The following is a 13,524-nucleotide window of genomic DNA, read 5'->3' as shown; positions in this document are numbered from 1 at the left end:
GCGACCGAGAGCGGCGGCGACGACGACGACGGCGACGGCGACGACAACGACGACCGAGGAGCGAGCGGGCGGGCCAGCAGGCGTGCGCCCTGCGTGCGGCATTAACCTGGGACGATGCCTTGGCCAAGCCACCAACGGGCCAAAGAGGCTTCGGGTGGGAACGGCCAGGCGGGCACAAACAAAAGCCCGCACGCCCAGAGGCCGAGATGGCATGATGGGTTGGGAGCGGGAGCTCAGTTGGTGGTTGAGATGAGATGAGATGTGGCACCAGCAGGGGCAGAAGGGCAAGAGGGCACGAGAGGCGGGCCCTGCCTGCTCGACTGGCTCCGCGTGTCGGCGTGTGGGCGACAGGCCAGGCCAGCCTGCCTTCAACCTCTGCGCTGCTGCGACCTGCGACCTGCGCCCGCGCGTTTTGGCGGCACTCGGTTGGATGCTCCCCTCGGCGAGCCGACATCAGGCAGGTTGGCTGCGCTGCCAGGCCCTGCCTACCGTGTGTACCTGGCCTCTCTTCTTGGGCGCGGCACAACCGACCACGCCTCAAGGCCCACCTTCAGCCCGCCTGGAAAACTGCCGTGCGTAATCCTCCTCGCGAGGCGAGCCTGGCATCGCACCGTCACAGAAGAGGCCAGGGGAAAAACTGTGGTGTGGCGAGCCAGACCGCCCAACCGCGCCATCTCCTCTTCAGGCCGGGCCTGCCATGGCAAACGCGCGCGCAGCTTGCTCGATGTGTTTGGTTTCGCCGCGCTCGGTCCTGCATCGGGCTTTGAGAGGCCTGGGAAAAGGGCAGCGCCGGCACCTTTGCGGCAAACCACCAAAGCAACCTACCGCGTCCTTCCTTCCAGGCACGCCGCGTCGTTCCCTGCCGCGCCACGCCACGCCACGCCACGCCACTCTGTCTTCCGTTGGCCAGGCCATCGCCACCACACGCTGTCCCAAGTCCGAGGACCAGACGCGGGCGAGCGGGCGGGTCGACGCGGGCCTTTGCCACCCACGTCCGACGCGCAGCCTCGCCCTTCGTCCTCTCGCCGAGCAAAAGGTCGCTCCGAGAACCCGCGGGAAACCCTGGGGGCCTTCGCCTCGCGCACCTAGGCACAGACACAGCTGGTGGCTCGTCTGGCCCTCCAAACGCCGCCGAAGCCGCTTCCTTCCCTCTATCGACACGCGGCACAGTCGATGGAACCTGGCAAAGACGAATGCGGCGCATCGTGCCTACCCACACTGGAGCCTGCCTCTTTTTTTCGCACGTTGGCTCCCAAGTCTGCGACACGACCAGGCCATTCGCTGATCGACCGGTCGCAGCCCGTACTCCAGCTGCCGTGACGCCCGCCCGCGGGACACTTCCGCCGACACGTCGCAGACAGCTGCCAGCGTCGTTCGTCGCTAACCCTAGTCTGATCTGTATGTCTGTCGCACAGCACCAACTTGCTTGCATAGTCAGAGGCAGGTGCATCTCGACGTCCTCGCGGCGGGGGACGGCAGAAGCAAGGCAAGGCAGAGAGAGACCAAAGAACAAAGCACGCAGACGGGCGGCAGGTCGGCCAGTGGGCGGGCGTGCATTGCCCACTGTACAGTGCGTGTGCGTGCGTCTGCTCGCTTTTACCACGGACTCATGTAGGAACCGGCACTCGAGGCGGTCGACTGACTTGTCGACCTACATACAGTAGCCTGCTCCCTGAGCTCTAGCGCTGGGAACCCCTGCAGTAGATCCATCGGCCGGCTCGGTACCGACAGCAGAGGATTGTCCATGCTGCGTGCTGCGGTAGGTACATAACCGACCGTCGTCCTCGGCCCCATCCCCTCTCCATGAGCGGAGGCGCTGTCGGTGGATTGACCGGCGGTGCGCTACCGTACCCGTCGTACTTACGCAGATAGAGGGCGACGTACAGGCCACAGAGGTGTCACGGCCAGGCTCAGTCTGTTGCCGAGACGAGGATCAAAGCAAGGCACAGAAACATCGATGTTCGTCCGGGAGTCGTCGTCCAAGGAAAGGCGCGTCAAACGTGCGCCCTCTAGCCTGCTTGACAAAGTCCAGGCTAGGCCGTGTCAGCCGTCACTCTCTGGCCATATGAGTTTCTTGGCCTCCGAGGCAGTCCATGACCGGCCTGTCCGCCTGCTGTGCTGCACTGCGTTACATTATATTTGCCATTGTACCACGCAGGTACCGTCTGTCGTGTGCTCCTTCACACGAGTGGTGACGACGACGTGGGAAAAGCAGGAACTCGATGACGTTCCCGTCGACGCCCAACAACCTAGATTCATTGGGCAGGGGGCATGGGGCAGGGGCAAGCGGGTCGTCGGTTCGGAGAGCGGTGGGCGGAGTGTGGAATCCGCCTTCGTCGTGAAGACGTTTCCGACGCTGTGGGACCGGGTGTCAAGGAGAAGGAGAGGGGGCGAGAAGTGGGTCTGATGGCAACCCACGCCGCCGACGACGGATCGACGGAACGACGATCCCCGGTCGGTGCCTTCCGGGCGGATGATCTTGGCCGAGCTGCGGCTTGCCTTTGAGATGTACCCACGCTCGTCACCGCATGTCGGGCGCCCTGTCTGTGCCGCATGCGTTTGTCGTCGGGCCGCCATACATACCTGCTGCCTCTTGAGGCCTCTCCACGGACCTCGAACCCATGTGATGAGAGATGTGGGAAGGTGACGGATGAACGGCGGATCGAGAGCCAGCGAGCGAGCAGCACCGACCTTTCCCTCGCAGCCGGGCTTGGTCGTGTAACACACTGCGCCTGGCATGACAACCACGTACGCTGGGGCTTGAGGGTGGAGCGTGACAACGACGCTACGATGCGCTGCGATGCGTTGGGATGCGCTGCCCGACCGTCGTCGCTCTTGCCGATCCGGATCGACGCTGCTGCGTGCACGCCCCTTCCCGAAAGAGCAAGAGCTTGACCCAGTCGTTCGTACGTGGGCTTCGTTACGAAGACGTGATGACGAAGGTCCAGTCCGACCCGCGCCGGCCGGTAGACGCGGCCGTGGCCCTGGCGGGTCGTGGCGTCGACGGCTAAAGCTGTCTTCCGCTGGATCCAGCTCGCGCCCTTCGCCGTCGTCGCCGCCGCCGCCGCCGCCGCCGCCTAGGGCGCCTGCCTGGTGAAGCGGGAAACAAGGTTTGCGTGGCTTGCCGCCATCTTTGCGCGTGAGAGAAACGCCCTCGCGCGCCCTTTGAGCTTCTGCCATCCTTGGCATGGTACAGTACCGCATTCGTCCGGAGTCTGATCGTTCGCATGGCGAGACGAGGCGTGGCAAGGCGTGGCCATCTCGCTGCGCCCTCGCTGGGATCTTGGTTGTCACGAAGCAGAGCACCGTGAGCGCCTACCCGCCGAGGGTCGATCGGCCATCGGTCAATTTCCCAACCTACCTTGGTCATCGTCGTGTGGGAAGGGTCGGCAGGCGTCCTGGGTCGTGGTCTTTCGCATCGTGCCGTATCGTTGCGCCGACGAGCATGCTCACATGCTGCGATGCCCGTTACGTTCTGGTAGTTACACGCCATGAAGGAGACGAGGCTAGTCAATGCGGATTGGGTCATCCCTCGAGGCGCCGAGTGGGTGGCAGGGGTAAGTTCCGGAAGGATCCTCCGGCCGTTCGTTCGACTGGCTCCCCACCGAGGAAGACCTTGCTGTCGGCATGAACTTTGTTCTCGTCTCGAACGATGACCATGACGACGGGCGCGACATGGCGAAACGCGGTGCTCATCGTGGCCGGTCCGTCGTGGCTAGCAGTGGTGGCGAGCACAACGATGGCGTCGACGACCGAACAGACGGTCAAAGGGGAATTGGCCGGGTTGTCAGAGTACTGAGTCGCCCTTGGACAACGGCGGGAACGGGCGGGCGCGCGGGCAGCTGGACGGGCATGTAGGGCAACGATGGAAGCATGTGAGACATGGTTGCAGGCGCATCCACGTACCCCGTACGTGCGGTCCGAAGCGGAGGCAATCTGCGGACCAGGATCAGCGCTAAGACCACACCGAAGAGGAGGCAGGGGAACCGACGACGACGACGACGACGATACAGCCAGGCAGGCCGGGGCTCCTTGCATCTACTGTATCTGGTCCCGTGCTGAGCAGGCGTGCCAACGGGCGGGCGACCGGCCTGCCTGCGTGCCTGCCACCCCGTCCCGTCCCGTCCCGTCCGTCCGTGTGGCAATCACCATAGCCGCATCCCTGACAGACGAGCCACAACGACAACGACAACGACAACAGCACGCCGCTGACGAGTGTGGTGTACCCCAAACCCCCCTTGCCTGACCTGCTGCTCCTTTATGCCGGTTTGCCCTCACTGTGGCTCGGTACAGCTTCGCCTGGCAGGGCATGTACGGTACCGTGGCGCAGGCTCTTGAAACCGTGCTGCCACCTTGGACCATGCGCCACGCCACACCACGCCACTTGCTGGTCAGGCTGCGACGCCACGAAACGTGGGCCATGTCACACCGTCACAGTACAGCCCTCCCTCCGCCTCACCAGGCTACCACGGGCCGTGTGCGAGGAGGCGCAGACTAAAGCCGGCAAGCAGTGGCACAGTGGTACAATAGTGGCACGCAGGCCCTTGCTTGAGAACGCCGCACCGCACCGTTCGTCGCTTCCGGTCCCGAGCTTCCCCACCTGGCCCCGCACTCGGATCGGTCCACCTCGGTGCCGTCGGGATATGACGGAGACCGCCGCCCCCGCCGCCTTCCTACCCGTCGAGCCCCGGTCCCGCTCTCCGCTCTCCGCTCTCCCGCTCCCCGCGCGCCCGACTCAGCCCCGATGCTTTCTCCACGCTCCGCTTCCCGTCGCACGGCCCGGCGCAACGCAGCAGCAGCGGAGCACGTCCCGGTGCAGCAGTCGACGAGCTGCATCCGCGGGTCACGGTCCCGGCGGAAGGTGCAAAGGGCAAAGTGCGAAGGTCACCGCAGGCCGCAGATCGCCTTGTGCGCCCAACAGAGGTCGATTGTCTATGATGTTGCGTTTGAGATTATCAGATGGCCAGCAGTCGCCCAACAGGGGCGAGACAGAGAGAGCAGAGAGAGGGAGAGAGGCAAAGAGGCAGAGGGGAAAAGAGACGGAGGCAGAGGCACAGGTAGACCGAGATCATCGGGGCCGGTTCCATAAAGTCTCAGAATTGGAGCAGCTTGTCGTGAAGATCCGCGGGCGGCTCGTAGCGCCGCCCCGTTCTGACTCTACGCCACCTTTTGTTTGCGAATGCTGTAGAGGGAGGAGCCGTCGTCGGAGGCAACAAGGGGCGGGGAGGTGGTGCCGCCGCCAGCCTCGATCTACTCCCTCGACACGTCGCGGCCGAAGAGCGACACCTTGAGCCAGTCGGTGGCGACGAGCGAGCGGTTGCGCAGCGAGAAGAGCATCGAGACGTAGGCCGACCTCCAGAACATGAACGTCACCACGCCGCCCGACGCGATCGAGTTTTCGCCGAGCAAGGGGATGTCGGCGATGGCCTTCTCGGATCCAATGTAGGCGAGCGAGCCCTGGTGCGAGTACTTGAAAGGCCGCACCTTGGCCGCCTTTTCGACCTGCCTCTCGATGCCGCGGATCTCGGATTCCGACGCGCCGTCGCGCTTGGCCGCCTCGAGCTTGGTCTCGAGCACGTCGAGGCGCGCCAGCTGGTTAAAGACGCGGCCGAGGTAGGCGCCCTGCTGCGACGCCGCCTGCGCCGTCGGCGCAAACTGGGTCGCCGTCGCGTCGCCCAGCGCAAAGATCGAGTTTTCGGCGCCCTTGAGGCGCATGTGGTCGTCGACCTCGAGGCCGCGACGGTTCTTCTGCGCCTCGGGCAGCGCCGCCATCAGCTGGCGCGTCAGCGGCCGCGCCGTGTTGCCGGCCGCCCACACCAGCAGGCCGTAGGGGATCTTCTTGTCCTCGCCCGACGGCGTCTTGACGAGCACGTGGGTGTCGTCGACGTCCTTGACCATGTGCTTGGTCAGGATGTCGATCGAGTTCTCCTTGAAGGTGGACTCGGTGTACTTGATCAGCGTCTGCGAGAACATGGGCAGGATGTTGGGCAGCGCCTCGATGAGCGTGACGCGCAGCTTGTCGGCCACCTCGGGGTACCAGCGGATCAGGTCCGACTCGACAAAGTCGCGCAGCTCGGCCGCGTACTCGATGCCCGTCGGGCCGCCGCCGACGACGACCATGTGCAGCAGCCGGTCGATCTCCTCCTCGGGCTGGTCCTTGAGCGCCGCCGTCTCGACGCAGTCAATCAGCCGCGCGCGGATCTTTTCGGCGTCGTTGAGCTCCTTGAGGAAGCACGCGTGCTTCTTGACGCCCTCAATGCCAAACGTCTGGTTCTCGGTGCCGACCGTGTAGACGAGGTAGTCGTAGGGGATCGTCACCTTGCGGCTAGCGCCCTGGATCTCGCTCTTGTCGCTGAACGTCACCGTCTTGTTGACGGGGTCGACGTACTCGGCCTCGGCCTCGTACACCTTGACCTCGCGCGCCTTGAACCGCGTCGTGTGCCGCGTCGGCTGGACGATGCTGCGGCCGTCGAGCGTGCCGACGGTGACCGAGGGCAGCAGCGGCGTGAAGAGGAAGTAGTTGTGGGGCGAGATGACGACGACGTTGTACTCGGACGTGTCGATGCTCTTGAGCAGCGACGTGGCGGCCCAGCCGCTGCCGAGGACAACGATCGTCTTCTTCGAGGGGTCCTGCGGCTCCTGCTGGGGCGGGTTGCGGCCAGCCCAGACGACTGCCGGAAGAGGAAGGGACGCACAGCAAGCACGCAGGCGATGCGAGTCAGCACAACGGGTCCGTCGGGCTGTCAGGCGCCAGGACGGAGCGCATCCCCTCGGCCCCTCTCGTCCTCCCCTCTACTCACAGTATGCGTAGGAGGCGACACCGGCCAGGGAAACGACATAGAATGTCGTCTTCAGCTTGCCAAAGAAGCCGCGCTTCTTGCCGTTTCCGTTGCCGTTGCCGTAGGCCTGGGGCGTCTCGACGACGACGGTCTTGGGCGTCTCTGGGACGACGAGCTTGTCGTTCCTCCGACTCCTTGACCCAAAGATTGATCTCGTCTGGATCGGAGACGCGGTGTGCGAGTTGACGATGCTGTTGCGCAGCAGAGAGCTGCTGCTTCCGCTGCCGCTGGCGGCGGCAACGCCGACCGAGTTGCGGGCAGACAGGTTCTGCGCCGAGCGCAGCGACGTGGCTGCCGGGTTGACAACGCAAGCAGGGAGGGGATCAATCCGTCAGCGCAGTGTTCTCGCAGCCGGCCGTCACACCCGATGCGCGCTTCTCACCTCGAATGGCGGGCGAGAACATTGTGTGATCAGCAAGCAGGCAAGAGTGGTGGTGGTATCGGTGGTGTCGTGCTGCTCGACGAGCGTCGAGAGCCGGTGCTGGAGGGCGGAGACGGCGGATTGGGTGTAGAGGGAGACGAAGGAGATGAGGTCGCTAATTGGAGCTCGAGAGAGGCGCCGCCGGGGGGTGTTGGTCGAGCAGAGAGGTGGCTGCTTTTTGCCCGTCGAGACAGCCAGCCAGGCAGAAGAGAGACAGAGACAGGGTCGGCGACGATATGTTGATGACGGGCGGGCCCTCCCTAGTGGCTGCCCGCCTGCCTGCGCCGCACCGCGCTGCGCATCGATTTTTTCGTGCCCTCCTTTGGATTTCTTGGATGCCGCGGTCGATTCTTCTTGGCCTGGCCGGCTGCGCGCAGGGGCTGACCCTGGCCTGGCTTCCTGCCTGCCTGTCGAAAATCTTCCGCTGTGCCGTAGCGTGGCAGGCAGGCAGGGTCGAGTTTGCAGCCAGCGCTAGAGACTCGCCGCGGTCCGACCTTCCGAGAGGCTCAGATAGATAGATCGAGAGAGGGCCTCTCCTCACCCAGCGGCGACCGAGCGTGGCCCGCCTTCGTGACTCGCTCGTCGACGGGCGCTGGCCCTCTTCCCCTGCCTGCCTTTCTGCCTGCCTGTCCAGCCAACCAGCGTCAAAGGAGATCAGCAGACGGCGACGACGACGACCTAGACGACGGCAGAGATCTCCCAAGCTGGGGCCAGATCTCCTTGCTCCGGCCGTCGACGAACGGGATCTCAGCTGGCTCGCCATCTCGGCGCTGTCCGTATGCAAGAGGAGTCGTCTTCGGCTTTCTCCCTTCAGGCTAGGCTGGGGATCGCCAGCACCTCGATACCGGTAGCTGGCCGTCTCGTTGGCTGACATGACCTCGCGCGGCGTGCCTGGACGTTGCCACTGACCATGACCGGCAATCTCTCAACGAGGAGCGTGCGACGGAGATGGCGCGCCACCACGCCGTCGGGCTCGCTCTTGACCTCGCGCGCCTCTTTGTGCGCTGCCAATCGCCGGCAGGGGTGCCTGCCCTAGGGCCTATCGCCGTCCGCCTGCCTGCCTTGTGCCGGTTGATGGCACCGGCGAATCTGACAGCGGGCAGGCTGGCAAACAGGAACGCACGCTTGACTTGATCCGGCTCGACTCGCCTCGTGTCGCCGGGCTGCTCCCGCGCAAAAAGCCCAACAGGCGACGGCGCGTCCCAACAGCTTGGGGCGCCCGCGACGCCGACTCGGTCACGACGACGCCCTTCTACCGCCAACCGCTCCATGTCAGGGGCAGACGACGACGGCGAGGACCAGGCAGCTTGCAGCGCTCTGTGCCACCGACGACGACAACGAGGCTGGGCAAATATCGGACCGGGAGCAGCGGAGAGGCGGACCGTCGAGCCACGGAGCGTCGGCGGCGAATTGCAGGCAGGCAGGCCAGGTGGCGGTGGGCCAAGCGGGAACCCTGACCTGGCATGGCCAGGCCTACCCGGGCGTGCCTGGTTATCGATGTAGGCCAGCAGGGTCTTGGTTGCTTGCGTGCCCAGCTATTTGGCGGGGCAGCCGCATCACCTCGGAACCGGAAACACCAGGCTAGGGTCAAGCCCCGCACCTTGCTGCGGATCCGGTCTGTCCGGCTCGAAAAAATCGTCATGTGGAGCAGCAGGCCTGCCGGGCTGCGCGCAGCTTCGACGTGGTTCTGGCTGAGCGACAGAGAGGCCGCACGAGGCCTGCCAGCCTGCCAGCCCTGCCAGCCTTTTCGACTTGCGCGTGCGGGGCGGTGCTGCACCCTGGCCTGGGCCAAGTCCACCTGCCCCACGTTCGTCAGCCGGCGCCACCCGCGAGCACCACCTTCGACTGCCATCACCATCACCACCACCACCGCCACCGCCATCGCCACTGCCAACGCTGGGTACCGCCGCTACGCTCATCATCGGCACCCCTCGCAACCCAACCGCTTCCCGCATCCTCAACAACCAACGCACCACACCTTCGCAGCACCTCTTCGCCATGTCGCACGCCGCTCCGCCTCCGGGCTACCAGCCCAAGGGCTACTCGGCCATCCCTCAGTCCGAGCCTCCCGCCGGTGTCCCCGCCGCCGGCGCCTCGTCGTCGACCGACAATCTGTTTGACCAGCCCCGCTCCGAGGACGACAACGACCCGGACGACTTCAAGTACGGCGTCACCGTCGAGCAGAGCTCGCCCGAGATCAGGGCCATGTTCCTGCGCAAGGTGTACAGCGTCCTCTTCTTCCAGCTCCTCGGCACCACCGTCGTCGCCGCCATCATGACCACCAAGGGCGTCGCCGGATGGGTGCAGCAGAAGTGAGTCTCCCAAGCCCGTTTGCCGCCCATTGCCCCTTGTCCCGTCTCGTGTGCTGCCCTGCTGACCTTCGACTGCCTCCCCCTTCCCCTCGCGACTCTACCCCGCCCTTTAGCCAATGGGCATTCGTCGTGCCCCTGATCGGATCGCTGGTGACCATGGGCGTCCTCTACTGGAAGCGCCACTCGCACCCGACCAACATCCTGCTCCTTGGCCTCTTCACGCTGCTCGAGTCCGTGTCGCTGGGCACCGTCATCACCTACGTCGACCAGAAGATTGTCCTGCAGGCCATGGTCATCACGGCCTTTACCTTCCTCGGCCTCACCCTCTTCACGCTGCAGTCCAACTACGACTTCAGCTCGCTGGGAGGATGGCTCTTTGGCGGCCTGATGGTCCTCGTTGGCGCCGGCTTCGTCTCGATGTTTTTCCCCTACAACTCGACCTTTGACCTCGTCACCGCCATCGCCGGCTGCGCCATCTTCTCGCTCTACATCGTTTACGACACCTGGCTCATCCAGCGCCGCCTCTCGGCCGAGGAGTGGGTGCTCGCCAACCTCTCCCTCTACCTCGACATCATCAACCTCTTTATCTCGGTCCTCCGCGTCCTCAACGGCACCCAGAACGACTGAGCCAAACGGCGGCAGCGTCACGGCCGATCGGCGGTTCGGTCGTTCGTTCAAGCGGCTCGACCAGGCCGTGTCCGGTCCGTGCCGTCGCGCTCGCTGGGAGGGTCCCCCGCCGACCCCCCACCTGCCCGCGTCGTACCGTGGCTTTCGCATCGTCGGTAGCCATCTGATCCTTGTCGCGCACACGCCCCTCGTGCGCTGAGCCTGCTCTCCAGCGCCGCTTCCCTGGTCATCTGTCCCGCTCTGTACATCAGCCCCAAAGCCCCGCACCTGCCGGGCACCCTTCGATGGCCCCTTCTTGGTTCCCCCGTTCCGGCGTCTCCCTGTGAATAACCCTGCATACCCCTCTTCGCTCCATTCGGGCTGATTCACTCGTCTCGACTTTCAATCGATCACGTTATTCGCAAAAGGGGCCGAGACCGAGGCGGAGAGCATCCATAGTGCGGGCGCGAGGGCGGACACTCGTCTCGGTGCACCTCGTCGTCGACCCTCGACACGGTCCGCGTGCGATGCGGACGCCGCCGCGCAGCCGCCCGATTTCATCAGCTAGCCTGGTCCATGGTGCTCTCGCCGGTGAGGTGCGGCCTGAGGATCTCCTCTCTGGTGCTGGCCTTCTTGAACGCCGACGCGCCGGGCGAGCCCTTCTTTGCAAACTCGGTGGCGCCAACGGCCCTGAGGATGGCCGAAATGTCTCGCGGGTCGGCCGGCTTGGCCTTCTTTGTGGGATTCCTGGCGGTGGTGCTCTTTGGGCTGCTGGGCTTGTTGGGTTTGGTGGAGGCGGCGGCGGCGTTGGCTTCGATGTCGGGCAGGGGGGGCATGCCCTTGTACCAGACGCCGGGAGGGACGAGGCCAGCCTGGTTCAAACGAGCGAGAGTCGAAGAGACAGAGTTGGAAAGGAAGATGAGGTGGTGGGGATTATCTCGGTCAGTGAAGCGCTCGTCTTGTCATGTGCGGAGGAGGGAACCACGGGGTATGCCTCCGCAGGTCGCGATGAAGCAAAGAGATGGGGGGATCGGGTGCACTCACGCGGTGCAGTAGCCTTGCCACCGGCTTGCTGGGCTGGGCGCCCGTACCGAGCCAGTACTTGATCCGGTCCTCGTTCCACTCGATCCTCTTCTGGAGCGTCGTCTCGACGTTGAGGCCGGAGGTCATGACCTTGCCGTAGCCCTCTGTCGCCTTTGTCTTTCCCTTGTTGCTGGCGGAGCCGGTGGAGATCAAGGACGGGTCGACGAGCGAAGTGGCCGGCGCGGGCGTATACGGTGCGCGGGCGACGTGGACGGGGACGGGCCGCGGAATGGGGTCGTACTCGCCCAGCTTCTCGATGGGGCGGGCATCGCGCGGCTTCGAGTCGTTGATGGCCACGACGTGGTAGAAGGGGTTGTTCCGCGTCCCGTGCCGTGCGAGGCGGAGGCGGACGACCATACTGGCGGCTGTGTCGGTGGCGGTGCCGCTGCAAAGGCGGTCGAAGTGTTCAAGGTCGGGTGTGTGGTGGAATGCTGGCTGATGTTCGGGAGGTCGTAGCAAGGCCAGGGCAGAACGGGACAGGGCAGGGCAGGGCAGGGTTGGGTGAGGCGGGGCGGCGGTTGGTTGGTGGTCGGGAAGAATCGCTCGCCGCCCGCTTTGACAACCAGAGGGCCGGCTCGACAGATGGACGGCTGCGAAAAATCCGCAGGCCCAGCCCACCCACCCACTGGCGCGCCTCCGCTCCCGGCCGTGTGAAGCTCCGCCGCGCTCAAGCACCAACTGCGACCGCCACGTCCGGTCCTTCCTGGGCGTCACCATGGCACGTACGGCCTGGACACTCGGCACATGCAAACACACACACACACGCAGAGCACTTAGATGAGACGACGGGGGCCCAGAAGAACGGTTCCATCGTCGCAGCTGAAACAAGGAAATCTGAGCAGCCAGTCGGGCGACCAGCGCGCAAAGGGACCAGCTAAGCCGGGCGCATCTGATGTAGGGCGCTCTTCGATGTCGCTACGAAGCTGAGTTCAGGTCGATTGAGATGTCGAGCGCGGACGGAATGCAGCTGAGAAGCCGTCGATCTGCGTAGTAGCCTAGCTCTTTTCCCTCGCGACGCCGTCCAGCCGCAGGCCCCCCCGTCGGCGCTGCGGAGTGGTGCCCACGCTTGATTGATCTTGGTGATGATCTTGGTGATGGTATCGCAGCGGAGCAATACGGCGGCACGAATGGCGACTGGGCAGCCGCGCTTGCTTGTTCAGCAGCTCCCATTCCTGCTCGGCAGTAGAGCGGAAAGATTGCGAGTGGCTATGGCTGCGACAGCAGCGCCGAAGATGGCGGACTTGTCCCGCGAAGTCCATGGTCTTCTTCGCAAAGCAGACCTATGGGTATCGTCGAACGGCCGCACACGGACCATCGGAGTGCATCCGAGCGCTGGACCCGAGTCGCCGCGTGAACCATGCACCACGTCCGAGCAGGAACAGCTGTCCTGACAGTCGGAGGCAAGGGGGATGAGGTGCGCAGCGAGGGCGCCAGATGCTATTTTGACCGGGTGCTAGCCTTGCCGATTGAGGGTATCGTGATGTCTCTGTGGACGATGAGATGCTGAACTGTTGGCAATACGATGATGCTGGTCGAGAGTCGAGGTCGGGCGTCACATTTGCTTCATGAGCAGATTGAATGCCTCGAGCGTCTGGTTCATTTGCCGCGCCGTCTTTCTCTGTTCCTTTGCGCTGGACGTGGTGTATGCAAACGGGTTGTGCTGCGGCTCGTCCTGTGGTGGCGTGGCCGAGGATGAAGGGTGGTCAGCATAACATCCTGGCTCGTTGAGCGAGCCGAGGCGGCTGCTGAGCATCGACACCTACTGGCTGATCGCGGCCTCCGTTCCTGAGTACGTCCAAGGCATCGCGGTCCACCTGCTCCCTCTGGCGTTGATCGAGGTACTTTTGGTTGTGCTTGCGCTTCTTCTTGGCGTGCACCTGCGCCTGCGCCTGGGGCGAGCGCTGCGCCGGCGACTTGGATGCCAGCAGCGAGGTAGATCGAGCCTTGCGCGCGGCGGTCGCGGTCTTGCTGGTGGGCTTGCGTTGTGTCATGTTCGTGCTGCGACGGTCGAACAGGCTAGGAGTCGAGGGCGAGATGCGATGAGGTTGGGGCTGGAGGCAGAAGGTGGGGGAGGCCAGGCAGGGTAGGAGGAGTCCGGTCCGCTCACGTTTTTCCTTCTCGCCCTAGCCGCGCCGAGCCCCGTCTTCCGACTGCCGGGTCTCAAGCCGCCCGCTCGGCCTCGGTGCCGCCAGGGCGTGGGTTGGACTCGGTGGCCGCCGAGAGCTGCCGTCGGATTCGGGAGAGAGCAAGCGGCGGCAGCGGC

At 64.8% G+C, this 13,524-nt stretch overlaps 4 protein-coding genes across 4 annotated transcripts; 1 reads left to right on the top strand and 3 right to left on the bottom strand.

The window, feature by feature from the left end:
- Positions 1–5,250: 5,250 nt before the first annotated feature.
- PFL1_00864 (uncharacterized protein) lies at positions 5,251–7,243 on the bottom strand (the record flags this gene model as incomplete). The annotated part of the gene is made up of 3 exons (XM_007878365.1): positions 5,251–6,671; positions 6,801–7,130; positions 7,222–7,243. 3 exons carry the CDS (start codon positions 7,241–7,243, stop codon positions 5,251–5,253), a joined length of 1,773 nt encoding a protein of 590 aa, XP_007876556.1.
- A 2,015-nt stretch (positions 7,244–9,258) lies between these two features.
- On the top strand, positions 9,259–10,199 carry PFL1_00863 (uncharacterized protein; the record flags this gene model as incomplete). Its single annotated transcript, XM_007878364.1, has 2 exons — positions 9,259–9,572; positions 9,686–10,199. The coding sequence occupies 2 exons, from the start codon at positions 9,259–9,261 to the stop codon at positions 10,197–10,199; spliced, it is 828 nt and encodes a 275-aa protein (XP_007876555.1).
- Positions 10,200–10,738: 539 nt separating this feature from the next.
- PFL1_00862 (uncharacterized protein) lies at positions 10,739–11,618 on the bottom strand (the record flags this gene model as incomplete). Its single annotated transcript, XM_007878363.1, has 2 exons — positions 10,739–11,050; positions 11,223–11,618. The coding sequence occupies 2 exons, from the start codon at positions 11,616–11,618 to the stop codon at positions 10,739–10,741; spliced, it is 708 nt and encodes a 235-aa protein (XP_007876554.1).
- Positions 11,619–12,813: 1,195 nt separating this feature from the next.
- Positions 12,814–13,252, bottom strand: PFL1_00861 (uncharacterized protein; the record flags this gene model as incomplete). Its single annotated transcript, XM_007878362.1, has 2 exons — positions 12,814–12,933; positions 13,025–13,252. The coding sequence occupies 2 exons, from the start codon at positions 13,250–13,252 to the stop codon at positions 12,814–12,816; spliced, it is 348 nt and encodes a 115-aa protein (XP_007876553.1).
- Between the last annotated feature and the right edge of the window lie 272 nt (positions 13,253–13,524).

Source organism: Pseudozyma flocculosa, assembly GCF_000417875.1.
Source record: "Pseudozyma flocculosa PF-1 unplaced genomic scaffold scaffold00002, whole genome shotgun sequence".
NCBI classification, from domain to species: domain Eukaryota; kingdom Fungi; phylum Basidiomycota; class Ustilaginomycetes; order Ustilaginales; family Ustilaginaceae; genus Pseudozyma; species Pseudozyma flocculosa.
This window is presented reverse-complemented; position numbering and strand designations above follow the sequence as displayed.